Source organism: Copadichromis virginalis, linkage group LG7, assembly GCF_057382275.1.
Source record: "Copadichromis virginalis isolate Kocher_CV1m ecotype Utaka linkage group LG7, C_Virginalis_male_GT1.1, whole genome shotgun sequence".
NCBI lineage: Eukaryota > Metazoa > Chordata > Actinopteri > Cichliformes > Cichlidae > Copadichromis > Copadichromis virginalis.
This window is the reverse complement of record NC_140624.1, coordinates 55,696,686-55,712,677: the sequence shown is the minus strand read 5'-3', so window position 1 is coordinate 55,712,677 and position 15,992 is coordinate 55,696,686. Positions and strand designations below refer to the sequence as shown.

General features: G+C 40.6%; 1 protein-coding gene across 2 annotated transcripts in view; it reads right to left on the bottom strand.

Moving 5' to 3' along the window:
* The window catches only part of ap3b1a (adaptor related protein complex 3 subunit beta 1a), a 60,443-nt gene that overhangs the window by 31,449 nt on the left and 13,002 nt on the right, over positions 1-15,992 (bottom strand). For both annotated transcript variants that reach the window (XM_085464300.1, XM_085464302.1), the window contains exons 5-19: positions 15,729-15,889; positions 14,303-14,369; positions 8,861-9,043; positions 7,839-7,988; positions 6,245-6,342; positions 6,027-6,081; positions 5,873-5,944; positions 5,618-5,680; positions 5,381-5,513; positions 5,162-5,271; positions 4,874-5,050; positions 3,820-4,006; positions 3,007-3,137; positions 1,661-1,805; positions 482-656 (exon numbers count right to left, since the gene is read on the bottom strand). In XM_085464300.1, coding sequence (XP_085320426.1) covers positions 482-656; positions 1,661-1,805; positions 3,007-3,137; positions 3,820-4,006; positions 4,874-5,050; positions 5,162-5,271; positions 5,381-5,513; positions 5,618-5,680; positions 5,873-5,944; positions 6,027-6,081; positions 6,245-6,342; positions 7,839-7,988; positions 8,861-9,043; positions 14,303-14,369; positions 15,729-15,889 — 1,907 coding nt within the window. The remainder of the gene's footprint in view (positions 1-481; positions 657-1,660; positions 1,806-3,006; positions 3,138-3,819; positions 4,007-4,873; positions 5,051-5,161; positions 5,272-5,380; positions 5,514-5,617; positions 5,681-5,872; positions 5,945-6,026; positions 6,082-6,244; positions 6,343-7,838; positions 7,989-8,860; positions 9,044-14,302; positions 14,370-15,728; positions 15,890-15,992) is intronic.

The following is a 15,992-nucleotide window of genomic DNA, read 5'->3' as shown; positions in this document are numbered from 1 at the left end:
TTACTCCGGTATCCATAAACATGCCAGTTTGAATACAGCTATACCTTTTTTTAAGTTGAGATTTTACAACATTTTCTGATTGTCACATTTTGTTTTGAATGTCCTTTTTTTTAAATATGATTGAGCAAATTTTGCATCCTCTATCCACACTATAGGTGCTAATGTAAATCCTGACATATCAAGTCTGAGGGGTTTAGTGGAGGAAAGCTACAACTGAGCATTAAGAACTGTAACTGTGAGTGGGCTGTGATGAATAATATAAACTGCTGAATCTTTCAACAGATGGAGTTTGCTCGGATGCAGCAGAATCGTGGGCACATTTGTTGCTGACTACGTGTTTCTGGCAAACACACACCTGCTTAATTAGCAAAGCCAGAAAGAGAAGAAGAGAAAGACGCAGGTAACATCTGGACACGCCGCCTTTGCAGGGAAGAAAAATTATGCTTTCAGATTGTGACAGACAGCAGGGATTTCAGTGTACCTGTCACCAGCAGGCTTGCTTTTCTTCTGCGGTGCTTTCTTGGTCTTTTTCTTCTTCTTTTGATCTGATTCAGACTCACTGGAGCTCTTTTCAGATCCACTGGAGCTTTTTCCAGAATCACTGGAGGTCTTCTCTGAATCCTCACTGCTTTCCTCCTCGCTCTCACTGCCCGATTCTGTACAGACACATGGACACTGTACATATTAAACCCAAAACAAATCAGACTTTATTCTTTGCTGAAATTTCCTTTCATATTACTTATGATCTTAATTTCTTCAGCAACAGCCACTAAATGTACTGACAGTCAATTAGCACCTTATAGTATGCATTTATAGCTTTTTTTTTTGGGGGGGGGGGGGGGCACCATTTCCACCTGTATATCAAATACAAACGATTTTTGTCATTTTATTTATCAATTACCAGCCTCACTGTTTGCTGCTGACTCTGATCTGTGCTGCAGCTACTACTTATTTCTGAAGGCCCCTCTTTAAGTTTTAGTTGGTTGTTTTGCAACTGCACGTGATGAATGAGGGATGGATCTAAAACTTCACTGGCTAACAGCTTGTCAATCATCAGGACTCTGAAATGACTGCTGCTCAACACTAATATATTCCAAACCAAAAGCACAACAACATCAAATGTTGTTCAGCTCAAATTTGTAAATTCTCAAAATGATCAGTTAGCCAGACCTGGATAAACATCAGAAAAATAGACGGAAGGATAAAATTAGAGACACATTTCTAAAATCAAACACTTTTGAAAACACATCAAAATGAAAAACACATTAACAAATCTGTATAGTTTAATGTTATTATGCTTAGTAAAATGTTGTGTGTTCTATTTTGCTTGTGTCTACAACACTGCTGATCCTGCATCTCAGATTTGATTTGATAAATGGTAAAAAAAATAAAAATAAAAATGGATGCATGGATCGAGAACCATACACACAGGAAGTTTTAACGCAGTGAAAATTTTGCTGTGCTTTACACCTCCAGCTTCTAAACAAGATACCAAACTTTGATATGCTTTGCCCCGTGCAGGATAGTCGGATCATGGCCTCAAATAATGAGTGTGTCACTAAATCAACCAGTCATGCTAATGTTGGTTATGCTAATAACCAACAACATTAACTAGGCCTCATAAAAGGGGAAACTTTAAATCGGACAGATAGAAACAAACCTTCGCTGCTGCTGCTGCTGCTGTCTTCACTTCCACTGCCGCTGCTGTCGGATCCTTCCTCCTCTTTCTCATCTTCATCATCTGAGTAGAACTTGTCAGATTTAGGCTGTTTGGTCTTCCCAACTATTAGTGCCGACTCTCTCAGCTAAACGGACACAGCAGAGGGAAGATGGACCGGTTAAACTACAGAATCCAACTCAACTCAGATTCTAACTCATGCAATTTAAGCATGAGTTAGAATCTATAAAAATCTGATTCCTAACACGTAACAGAGGCATGTTCACATTTTGCACGTTGTGTAGCTGCTGGTCACTCCACACAGGCTTCCTAAATGTACTCAATTAAGCAAAACCAGCAGTGGCTTTTTCAATTAAAGGAGTTTTTAGCAGTATGTCGTCACCACCAAATCCCCAAATATGTTTCTGCTAAAGCTCAGACTTAAGTTTGTTGACACCACCGCTTTATTGCTGCTTATTGTTGCATCAGGAGACACACAAAGTAACAGTGATAAACCTGAGAGAAAATGCTAAAGCAATAATGTCCCTCACAAAATAAAAACTAAACTAAACACAAGAATAATTCTATAAAGGTTGTAAATGATCATGCTTAAAATATAAATAAATCTTTTCTACGTTTTCTTTTCTATATTTTCTGTGTTGCTCAGTCATTGGTTGACTGATAAAATGTGGGAAAAATGAGAAAAATGCACCACTTCATAAATCCTCACAGAATAATCTAAGGTGCTGCACAAAGGCCAAGTATGCAGCAAATGAGAACTACTTTGAAGTGTAATTTGAAAACAAGAATAAAGATTTGCAGCTGGAAATTAGGAAAACTTGTCACCTTTAAAAACAGTCAGTTTGGAGTTCCCCTCCAGTCAGCCAAGTAATAGTTGGAGGTAAAACCAATGATCTTCTCATTTTTTCCTGACAAATGCTTCATAATGTTAACAGAGAGCCTATGACTTCTAGAATCAGGACTGAGATGTGGTGCATTCTCTTTCCTCCCCTAAGGGCATGAGTTTCCTCACATTTGAGCTAGTTTTGAATGTCTGATTTGGCTCACGTTTTTCTTTACACATCTTGAATACTGCAAATATGATGAGGAGTGTGTAAAAGGCAAAAAAGCAACACATCTGAACTTGTCATGTAACATATACACACACTCAGTGTGTTGTGTTTTTGCAGAAAATGTGTATTCAAAAAACCCACTGTGAAAAACACAACAACAAAAAGTGACCGCATTAAATATAAGTGAGTCCAAAAAAACATTTTTAATGCGTAAAATGGTCTCCTGAATTTTACACATCTGGTGTGTAAAGACGTTTAGGAAGGTGGATTTCTTACTGGTTCAACAATCTCCACGTTTCTCACAGTCTGGTCGGGAGCAACAGCAGGCCAGTCTGGGAGCTCCTGGTACCCAGTGGCTTTAAGGTTAAGACTGTGGGAGAGAGTGCCCAGCTGGTAACGGTCTCGATCTGAAAGTATCAAGAAGAAAAATTATGGGGAAAAAATAAAAAAGTTTTTAAAAAAAAGTTTAATAAGTGGTGGAGAAATGGGATGGGGCAGCAATGACCTCACTGTGTTCTAAATGAAGGAAACAGCTTATTAGTGGCATCTTCTCCACCAAGCACCGTCACCTCTCTGTCTATGATAACACGTGATCACACTCCCTGCTCTGCCTTCCCAAATGGCGGCACAAGAAGACAATCAGTGCGTGTGCTCTGGGAGGTGTGATTTGCCAACCACAAAAAAGGACTACTTCTGAATATTAAGAATGACAGAGGCCGTTAACACATTCATAAACATCCAGTAAGTGCAAACTGAGCTGGAATGTTAATGTTGTAGAAGGCAGCTTTTCTCTGGTGTCAAGCGGGGGAGAGAAAGAAAAGACAGCTAAATGAGAAAGCCGGAAAAAAGGTTAGCATGAGCTCAATAATTTACCCATCTCATTAGTGTGAGGTAAAGGTTTCTGACCTAACTGCCCTTCAGAGAGACACACACACACAGCAGAATAATAAAACCTCAGCCTGAATCAACTTTGCATACTGCAGGAAATAGAGCCACTAGGTTTGAAATAGATGAGCAGCTAATATGTATTCAGTGATGCGGGAGAGGAATGAAATTTAATCTGAAAATGGAAAAGGTATTTAAAAGTACCTTTGAAGGCAGACTCGAGCCCTGGAGCCGGTTTGGGGGCCAGTAAGATGCGTCGAGCGTACTTGCTGAGCGCGCCGCTCTTCTCGTTGGGCACTATCAGCTGCCGTATGAATCGTGTTCGGTCTCTGATGTCGTAGTTCTGGTCGTATTTGCCGAGGTTCAGGATGTACTGGGTCAGCAGCTTGGTCTGGGGACAAAAGTGTGGGTGTTTCAATGCTTTATGTACTTAACCAGCAGGTCCCCACGAGATTAGAAACTTGAAAGGAGACCAACCCAAGACAGACCATTAGGTTGTGAATATTTGAAAAAGTCAAGCACAACAAAAAATGTCAAGGAAACAATTCAAGTATTTAAGAGGAAGATGAAACCAGTTAAAAATAAATAAATAAAATAATTAAAAATATATCATTAGAGGTGCTGTTTTGGACAGAGCTGTGGAAGCATAAAGCAGACACGTTTGCATAACATCCAACTAACACTTTAGAAATCAATGAACTCTTTCAGTGATGCCTGCAAACCTGGTGTACAACCAGCTGAACTGAGCCAGGAGCAAATGTGAGTGTCGCTCATCAACAGGCATCTCCTTCTCCACAAGGCTAGAGTCCTTACTTCAAAACCCCCATCTCACCCAAGCACAGGGAGACAGAGCACTTGCACCAACATAAATGATTTAGGTAGACATAAAAACAAAATCTGCTCCTGTCGTGACAGCAGCATTATCGCCCCAATCTTTTACTGAATTGTCATTACAAGGAGCAAGAGGTGTGATAATGTGCTTTGCGAAGGCAGCGTCTGGGCTCATAAAATCAGCTCACACACCAATTTTACCTCATCTGACTCAATGGGTCTGCAGACACCAAGTGGCTCTAGAAGATGCATTACATTAAAACTGCTTCACAGCTCTGTACTTGAAATGGGTATTTAGCAATGAGTTGCAACTATTCGCACATAAAGCTCTGTAAACAGTTACACACACACACACACACACACACACACACACCACACACACACACACACACACACACGATTTTTCTCTGCATGTCTTATTTTGCACCTGCTTAGAGTTGGTCAGGTAGAGCTTTGCAGCTAGATTGACAGTCTGCAGCTTGACGATGTCCTCCTCTGCTGTGAACGTCTTTGCCATCTTGCGCAGTACATCGGGCGCAATCTTTGGCACCTTCTCGCAGTACTCTCCCATCAGCCACAGGATGCTGGCTCGGGCCATGGGAACCTGCAGTTGAGGGTGACATATCAGAGACAAAGAGCAGCACCTGTCACAGTGTTATTTCAGACACAATGCTCCAGTGATAACTTTCACGAGCAGCACAATCATGAACCGTACAGTGACGTTATCGAAGAGCTTGGCCATGTGTTTGATGATGTCACCGTGCTGAGTGGGTTGAGTCTGAAGCAGCTTCTTGATGACCACGATGCTCTCGGCCACCACGGTCTCTGGAGAACCGAAACAAGTCTTCACAAAACTGGACAGAGCCGACATCTCTAATGACGAGCTCAAAGTGCAAATATGGATTCAGGTAACTATTCAGTGAGGGCTTTTTACCGTCTCTATTAGAAAGCAGCAACACCAGACCGTTGAGGCATGTGTCCGTCACCTCAGAGATGTTGGTGGCGCACCTGCCGATGGCCTGGATGGTAGCTGCTGCGAACGCCTTGTCCTGACTCTTCACGTAGGTCTTGGAAAAAATAAATAAATAAAAAGAAAGATCAGATGTACTCAGTGTAATACCCCAACTGGAAAGTAGGTAACACATCTAATCACACAAAGAAAACAACAAACCTGGAATTCTCTCAGAATTGTGGAGATGTTAGCTTCATTAGCTAGATTGGTCAGGATCTCCAACTGGAAAAATCATAAACAGAAAGGTGACTGTTGTTAGGTTCATGAAAAGGTCAAAGAGGCTCAAAAGCCAATATGGCAGTATTTAAATGTGTCAAGCTTGTACATAATATTATACTATTACACATAATACTAAGCTCAGTATTCTTATTTGAGCTTACATGTACATAATGCAGAAAATAAAACAGGGGCTACCTTTAGTGTTTTGATATGCGTGGCATCTGTCGATCTCACATAGAAACTCTTAATGAAGGGCTCAAACATCCCCTGTTTGAAGAGAACTCGTGTTACTACACAGGCTGCATCAACCCAACACACTCTCATCCCTCTGCTATCCATGAGCACTCACCTTTCTCTGTATAGACATCGTGGCGATGTTCTGAAGCACAATGTACTGCACTTCTCTGCACACAACAGCAAGAAGACAGCACATTCAGACATGGACATAGTCACTAGCAGCAAATACGCAAATGCTGTATAAATATACACACATATATATGTATTATTATTATTATTATTATTATTATTATTATTATTATTATTATTATCATCATCATTATTATTTACCTGTGGCTTCTCAGGAGTCGAACCAGTGACTTGGTGACAATACTGACTTCATGTTTAGGAGCCAGATGCCAGTAAAGCTGAGCAACAGCCATCACTACCTAAAAATATCAACCCAATAAGATAATAAGTAGATTATCTCACAGCATCTTATTAAAACAAACTTGTTACTTTCTGTCTGCTCACACTAAAATCGTCTTCCTTCACATGCATTTGCTCAGGCTCTACACCGGCACTCTCAAAGAGACTCTAAAAGTCATTTTTCAGAAGCGCTTTAAATAGCAGGAGGACGTGTGTCCGTCGTTGCAGGCACAATGAGAGGCTTCGGGCGTCTATGAAGATTGAGGATGTCACCGTGTTGTCATGAGTAAAGACACAGCATGTCACATTTTAATCAACACTTTCATTTGGGAGCATTTTTCCTTCCCGCTGCTACATAGCGACAGAGACCTTGAGGCTCCCGGATGATGGAGACCCGCACTCACTCTGGTTTTTATCGCTTTTATTCAGGCTTGTGTGGCGCATTAAGACAGGTATTCTCGTGTCTTTGTGTGTGTGGCGTGTCCTTTGTATGTAGTACTTTGAGTGAATGTGTTATTGCACATAAATGTGTCCTTCCAGGGTTACAACAGCATTAGCTGATGTGTTCAGTAGGCAACAGACACAAAGAGACGCTTGTGTTTCCTACTATGTCCATCAACTTTGGATGTGTGTTCATTCGACTAAAAACAGTCGTATTAGTCTATGCATGTTTGCATACCATTAAAAAAAGTGCCATAATAATGTGTGAATGGAGCCTGTAACTTGTTTATGAGGGGACTGCTTCTACAGATGGTGTTACAGTTTGTTAGCCTGACGTCTGAATCAAACAGGTCTAGAGGTCTGTCTGTGACAGGCAACCTCTGGTCTCTCACTTCCCAACTGATCAGGGATGATTGTTGCTGAATGTTGCCCACTGTCTCCAGATGAAAAACACTGCATGATCATTTTGGCTGCTAGAAGGCTGCTGCAGTTACCTATAATTCCTACACACTGCAAACACTCGCTATATTCTCTCCAAGCTATACTGAAACTTGAAACGAAGAATGTTCTCCTTCAAAGTAAAAGTAAGTAAATTAAAATATGTGCTGTGGCAATATTTTAACAACTACAGCAATCACAAAGAGGGTTTTTGGTGCAGTACTGTATACCTCTTTGCCACCAATTTCATGCTTCCAGCAACCTTCAGCATCCACCCATCAAATGGTTGCAGAATATACCCTTTTCCCCAATGACCAGCTGTTACCGACTGTTCTCCAGGCCTGCATGAATAAAACTTTTGCAACTCATTTCATAGAGACTTGGCATATAACTATAGACCAGTGACACTGTTTTAACAAAAACTAAAACAGTAAATTTACCTCCTATCTTTCTGCAGATACCGCCCGACTGCACCAGTCTGTTTCTCTGCATCTCACACTGATGCTAATCAATCAGCGATACAGATTCTTATTGATGGAGCATGAGTTACCATGGCAATGTGAACCACATTAGTAACCATGAAAACCCAGGGTTAAACCTGAACTTGTGTCTACATGTCAGCGTTTGAGTGACTCACAGCGGTGTTCCTGCTCTGCAGTAGAGGTTTGGTGTTCCTGAGCAGCAGCCTGTGATCTGGATCCATGATGTAAGGCTTTGCTTCTGTCTGGTCTTTTTTTTCCTCAGAGTCAGAGTCATAGAAGGCTTTATTCTCATCAAACTCAGCACCCTGAAACACAAGCATAGTACATCAAACTAATGCACAAAACTATTTTAATAAAAATAACCCTCTAACAAAATTACAATTAATGATTTTTATTGGATTCTTGTGAACTAAAAATGCCCAGCCCTCAAGCTGAAGGAACACTGCCTTTTAAGTCTTGTTGGAGTGCTTGGTTGGTGAGATGCATCTATAAACTGTACATGTCCAATTAATTCATAAGTAAGACTGTCATAAAAAATGAAGCACAAACATGTGGACTGTACTATTTGTCAGATAACTCCATTAAACCGTGTGTTTTAATGCTCTAAATTTATGCTTTTTAACCTGGATGTTTATAGAGACTGACTCTCTTTCAGAGCTGGTGTTAAGTGGCTATTCCAGGAACTGCCATTTTTGGCACGGACCACTTTGACAGATGTGCTGACACAGGCAGCTGTGGCCAACTGTCTGCTAGGCCTCACTTCCTCTAATTTAAGTCACTGAACTGGTGATCTCGAGTGCATTTAAGCTCATGGTTCACTTTGGAGAATGCTTAAAAAGGCAATAGCTATCAAGTAATGTGGTTTGGTGTGAAGTACAAGGAGAGTTATTAGTCTGTTTGATAGCACTAAATAGCCTGTGCCCGTGTGATGCACCCATGCAGTTTATAGATGCAGTGTGCTAACCAAGCTTCTTAGCATAATCCAACCCTGTTGTCTTAATATGGTAACTTCTGTCTCCAAAAACATAACAGCAGTCAACTGTTTCACAAATGTGCAGTCCAAAAAAAATCAACAGGTGGCGTCACACTGGCTTTGCACATCTTTTACATACAGTCTATGTAACTGGTACTTTACAAATGTGAATCACTATTGCTTTTTGGCCCATGAAACCCTTACCTCCGTCCAGGGACTGGTGAACTGTGTCCTGGCATAGCGGGTCAGCATAGAGATGATGACCACCTGGCCCCACTCCTCCACATCCACCAGCAGATTACACAGTTTTCTGTAGTTCTTGTGGATCAGATCGATGCGATCTGGGCACACCTCCTCAAAGGCCATGACCACACTCCCAGCCACCAGCTATAGAAAGGATCAAAATTAAAACAAAGAACAGAGAGAAGCAAACTCGTGAGGAAAATGTCCCCCCCCCCATTTATTTCACTCCACTGTTAACATGTGAGTTAATGAGGGTTGTATAGATTTGTTAAGCAAATTGGCTAAGCTGCAATATACACAAACTCTAGAGAAATAAAACACTGGTTAACAGACGTGACCCTGGATGCAAAGTATTATAATTGCACTTTCAAAAAAGCAATGGCAATTTACAGCTTTGATTAAAATACACAGTTCATCCTGTAAGCAGTTAGTTGATAATTGAAAGTAAATTGTTTGCACTTAAAAACATAAGTTTTCTACTGCTTTGTGTTTGAGAGAAGCCCATCAGTCAGAGTGTTTTTCTCAAGCATAAGTATTCAGTTCATGTGGAAAGCAAGCCAAGGAGGAAGCAGCAGCTGAGAGATCCAATAATCAACTATGCTTTATTGGTAAAGGGAAAAAACCCATTTGACTGTTGCTCACCTCCCACTCCCACCCACACCATCACCCAACTGCCTGCTGCCTCGCTGACTGACTGCAAGGCTGAGTGAGTGACACGGCAGTGTATTAATATGCAAACAGCATTATCGCAGGCAGGTGAAGATGAAGAGAAAGGGAGCAGAATTCAGTCTTCCCAATTAAAGCCTTCTGGCCCCTGGTGGCCCTGTGGGAACCCAGAGCATTTACCCATCAGCACTGTCATGAGCCTGCATTGATTGCGTGAGTGTGAGAGATGTGCATGTGCATAGCTGCCGTCTGTAGATTCCCACAGAAATCACACACAAACAAGTATGTTTTACTATACTGCAGTGCTGTATATATAGTTATATTTCATGATATGCACAGGAATTTTATGTATATTCAAGGAATGACACGGCGCTCCGGACAGTGATTAATGTACTAAGGCCAATAGTAACACACACAGACACATGCATAATTCTAACTTTCATTTTTCCTGTCTTGATTATTCCAACTCATTTTTCATGTGCATTTCTCAGTCCTCCTTTGCATGTCTTCAAATAACCCAGAATGCAGCAGTTAGGCTGCCAACAAAAAACAACACATACTCCTGTCACCCCTATTACTGCTTCACTTGCTTCAGTGAAATTGAGAATTTTAAAATGTTATTATTTACATCAGTGTATCCAGAAAGTATTCGCAGCACTGTGTAGAATTATAAGGTGAAAAATGAATTTAATCAATTTTGGAAAAAAGGCTGAAACATGATCAAATGTGGAATAAGTGACGCACTTCTAATACTTTGCGGATACACTGTACAAAGTTCTATAATGCCAGGCTCCTGTATATATAGCAAAACTGTTGACAAGTCTTTCCAGTAGTCAGCCTGTTCAATCATCAGGTCCACACTCTGTTTTAAATACAGAGGCAACCACACCTTTGAGGTTGTACCGCTTAAACTTTCTGCCGTCATCAGCCCACCGGGTTAACTGAATCTGGTCTTCAACAACTGCTGAAAACTAATTATTATACTTACTTTTAATTGTAGTTCACACAAAAATCAGTTTGAAAGTATAACCCTAAACCATGTTTCACTATATCCTATCATCATCATCATCATCATCATCATCATGAGTCTAAATGAAAGAAAAAATAATTAGTTAAAGCCACAAAAATTGAATCATCACACCTCTATCCAATCATTTCAGAATTTAAAAAGAATTTAAAGCACTTGTACAACCACTGTAATATATAGAAAGACGTTCCAATGAAAACTATTCATAGAGTCTGACCGGTAGCATAAATCTTTCCAGCAACCTTCATTTAAGCATCAGTGTCAATAACATTTTACAGCAGACTAACTTAGTCAAAGCATTTAGTAAAACATGGATTTTTAAGTATGTCGTGTGTATTTTTGTCTTCTTCTGACCCTCTCCTGTCTCTGAGGCTATTAAAAGCAACACTCCTTAGCACGTGCATCCTGCAGCAAGGCTTTGTGCATTCTCTACCAACTTCCCCCATTAGACACAGCTCCAAGGTAAACTACATGCACCATCAACAAAACTGACACCCCAATCTATGGAGTTCATACACCTCCTCCCCGTCCCCTACCTCGGCCATATTATCTACCCTGCATGACAAGCCGGTAATGGAAAAATCACACTAAGCAAATGGTTCTTCTAATAACAATAAATTTCCTATAAAATTATGAAGGGCTCAAACCGTTTCCTTGCATCTATTTTGCTATGAATTCTAATTAGGGTGCCAGGAAGGCAGAGTGCTGGGTCATCACGTCAGAGACAACGCGCGCCTTTTTGATTGATGGCCCGGTGTGGGGTCGGCCTATCCTCCCTCTGCTTACTCTCTTCTTTCTCCCTCCCTCCCTCTCTCCTTTTTCTCTTAAATTAATGGGCATCTCACCTAGCCCCTAATCATAGTACCCCCACTGCCACTCCCCCCAACTGCTCCTCCTTTCTCTTCTCATTTCAATTTTGCAGAAGGTGCATGGGGGAGAGGGGGGGAGAGGACGGGAGAGATCGATCATTTATCTTGTAATGGCTGGATAATAGATCCATCACGGTAAAACAGCTGCACAAACTCCTGTGTTGTCTCTGTCATCAGGCCTTCCCATTTTCTCTTTAAACCATCCTGCCTATAAGCAGCCCCCCCACCCACCACCACATGTGTCACAGCCATTTAACCAAAGAGGCACATCTGTAAAGGTAAATGTCAGCAGGCCTGGACAACGCCATAGCCTGAATGATAACCAAATGCTTCCATCTCCCACTAACACCATTGTAATACCAGTTCAACAGCTTTAAGCCACACAGCTAACTTAGTATGAAGAAAAACTGTGCAACAAATTGAAATCTGACTGAAAAGCTGCCAGAAAAACGTAAGGTTCCAATAGAGTTGTTGTTAAAAACTGAAATTTCGATAGCTTTATAAATACAAAATATGTTTTTCGTTATGTAAAACCAGATCCGTAACCCTGCTGTACATGCTGACTCATCTACATTAAACATTAGCACACCTAAATGTCTAGGCATGAATGCATATGGATACCCTTTATAGTCAAGTCTCATTAAATTATTTATAAGCACATCTAATAACAACTGGCATTGATCAAAGTGTGATACAGCGTTAAAAAACATCCACAAAAACCCCCATCAAAACTCGATCTGATTTACAGGCAAAGGAATTAAAATGAGTTTTCAACCAGGTCTTTAAAAACAGTCTTTGTTGGTGAATGGGGTTTACCGGGGGTTAGGAACAGCTATTCGAAAGGCTCAGTCTCCTCTATGTTTCACCCTGGACAACAAGACAAATAACCCAAGGACATCTCCTTAGCAAACTTCCCTGATCTCGTGGGAACGTGCGAAATTAAAAGAGGTAATAGTGACCTTTCCAGTCACCTTGTGACAAACACAGTTTGGGGAATTGGCCTCTTTTCTAAACTGCAATTTTTAACTTAACTATGACATTTTTTCATAGCAGGAGAAGATGGATTTTTGACAAATTCATGTGATATTCAACCAATGTTCATATATCCAAGCCAGAACTAGTTATGACTAGTCATAAGCAATGACATTCTGATATTTTTATTAAAATAAAAAAATGATACAAAATGCAAAAATTACATACAGAGGATGGCGATCTGGCCTGTGTTATTTTTACGAATTAGATATGTAATCTTTAGTCATTTACAACCGCTCCAAATGCCTTTTCTTTTTCTCCAATATTATAAGCAACATTATCGAGAGGCTAGCCTGGAAAATTAGCATTTCATGTCTGCAAACATCAACAGATGTGATTTTGATGAAGAAAATCAAACCAGCAAAAGCTGAGATATATCAACTCAGTCTCTAGTAGACAAGCAAAATAGTCCAGATTTCTAATGCTGAGAGCTAATGCTGTCTGTAATTTGAAATTTGGACATATACAGTTAATTTTTGGCAAAACTGTATGAAAATAGTGTTCAAGTGTTAACATACCTGTTAAAACTGTTCCCTTTTATTTAAACTGCAGTCTTGTTTTCACTTTTAGATTTCAGCAGGGATGAAGATCATAGATCGGCACATTTGTTTGTTTGGACCACACGTATTTTGTGAGATATTCGCCTTTGTAAACTTAAGGCAGTCATAATGTGAGATATTTTCTTAATATGAGACAAGGATTAAAAAATACTTTGCCACCCCAAAGTAAGTACGACCGCTGAGTTCATAACAGAACCTACATAACAAATATTCACAATCGCAATCAATCCAGCTGATACATAACAACTGATGTCATCATCAGGGTTTTTATTTCACACTTACAAAGATCCTAGAAAGTTTTTGAAGGCAGCACAAAACAGCCATCCAGCTAGTACACTAACACTTGAATGTAGTAGCAGGAGTAATCCTTTCCATTACATATAATATAACAAGAACCTCTGATGGCACCGATTCAGCTCTGGACATTATTGTGGGACTTGTAAATTCTACATGGCATCGTCGAATGCATCGCCTCACTTGAAAGCTATTCAGCATCCACTGCATTTAGGTTTTTCACCATTCATCACCGACTGATGTGCTTGTGCGTCTGTGTGATGATAGTGCCCTCTCTCTCTGTCCCCTGCCTCACAATGTGGGCTCCAACAGGGAGAAGTCATCTGTCTTCGTTAGCGTCTGGGGCTAAATATGCTATGCATCTGGTACTGGGCTTCCACTCCCCCCCCCCCCCATTCCCGTTTGGCCTAAGCCGCTTTGCTTTGTTTATATAACGGTAGGCATACTGTATGAATACATAATTATAACAAACTGTGCATGATTTGCACATGCAAACACAACGCACTGCATCCTCCAGCCAGTGTCTACATATTTGAAATTGGCATTTCAGCACCCTTAGTATTCACTGTGACCTCGTCAAATTAATGCGCTGCCTGCTGACTTCTAATGCACCTTCTGCATTGTGTCTGTGATTGGCCAAATTGCAGAATTTGAGAATCCAAGTCATTTACGGTCCATTTTGGGAGAAAATTTGAAAAAAAGAAGAAGCTGGCCTTTGAGAAAATTAAGCTGACACTAGCATCAGTGCGAAAATTCCTTCCAAATGGACACTTAACAAGGAGCATCTGAAGATGTGTGGGTTTAAGTGGGTGTTAACAAACCGTGGCATTGCCGAATGAGCTGTGGGATGGAGAGCTAAGAGAAGAATCACTTGACTGGGGCGCCCTCCAGTGGTCTTCGTTGTCAAACATGGGAGGTGTACTGTGAACCACTACGGTACTCTGTGTCTGCTTACCGTGCTTTTGTCTTTCAATAGTTTCTCGATCACTTCGATCAGCTGCTCCTTCTGATCTGGGTCGAGGCTGAGGACAAAAGACAAAGAGGTTGGAAACTAATTGTCAACTACAGAATGGCAATTATTCACATACAGACTAACAAATTAAATCATGTCCCTGCTGTGCGTTCAGAATACAAAGATGTCTGTGCGTGTTTAACCAAAGCCACTCCCTGCATCAATCCGTCACTGCTTCACTTTAGACTACTGTAAAACATCATCATTGACCATATTTTTAACCTGTAAAACACTCTAGGTTACACTGCTGGTATGTTAGCAGACAGGAGAGTAGCTGCTTTTGATTAACAGAGACCAGTTAGATCAGCACGAAACATTTTCATAACCAATTAAATCCAGTAGCCCGAAACTACTACTAATCCAGAGCTTGATACAGGCCCTCAATTTATCCTCTGTCTGAAACAAGCTGTTTTAGCCCCTCCCCTTTTAAGGCAACCCTACCTCCTAAAACCGCTTACCTGTGATTGGCAGCTCTTCACAAGTTGCTGTGCTCACACAAACAGGTTGCATGCCATGTTTAATATGAGTAGTAGTATGTAGCCCTATATTCAGTTTTCATTCATTTTATTTAAAAAAAATCAATTAAAATACAAATTCCAAACTGAACATAAGATCGTTCTTTGTGAAACAGGCTTCCCCAAAGCCTACGAGTTGCATAAAATCAGGTAACAAACAGCAAATATATATACAATTCCAAATGTACATTATCATACCAAAAAGAATCACTAAATATCCTACGATTGCCGTAGGAATCATAAAATAAAAACATTTTTAAAAATCCAATACATCTAGACAGTGGCACATGAAAACGATAGGATAAGCCTCACGTAGAGCAAAGTTTTGACTGATCCATGCCATACAGGCTTCAAAATCAAGTAGCAACGATTATTTTAGAGGTGTTTTTTGTTTGAAGACAGGCATTTTAAAATGTGTTGAAGCTTTTTCCAAATGTATGGACTTCTACAGCTCACAGTAAACTTATTACCCCAAACTTATCACTTTGTAAGGGCGGTTTCTGTCTTCTATGTGTACACTGGAATAAACTCACAAAGCCTTTTGCCAAGTCTCTACAATATAGAACAGAACATAAGGAAAAGCATAAGAGGTCTACGGTATATAGAGCATGAAGGAATTTCAAGAATCTGATAGAAGCAGTGCAGATAAATAGCAAAACTGTGCCAGGTTTTCTAAAGAACCATCACTGATCATCAAACATGCACCTACTACTAAGATAAGAGAGCGATAAAAGCGGGGCAAAGCCCCTTATGCCAACATTGCCCAACCTTCACTGCATTTACTGCTCAGTTCACTGTTGAGGCAGTAAGACGAGCCAGTAAAACTTACAAGTCTTTACCATTGATGTCTTTACCTGTACAGCTTTTGGATCGCATGTGCTGAAGTCTTCCTCACATATGGGGACAGGTCAGCTGCAGCCTCCTTGATGGCCAGCATCATAATGGGGACAATAATGGGGACGCGGATACTGGACAAAACCCTCAGAGCACTAGCCCGGATGAACTGGTTTGGGTCCTGGCACAGAAACAAATTGTCAGCGAGACAGTGTGCCACAACAAAAACAGTGCCTCCCAGCACCAAGAGAAAAGCAGGGAGAAGTGAGACATTTATCATCCTC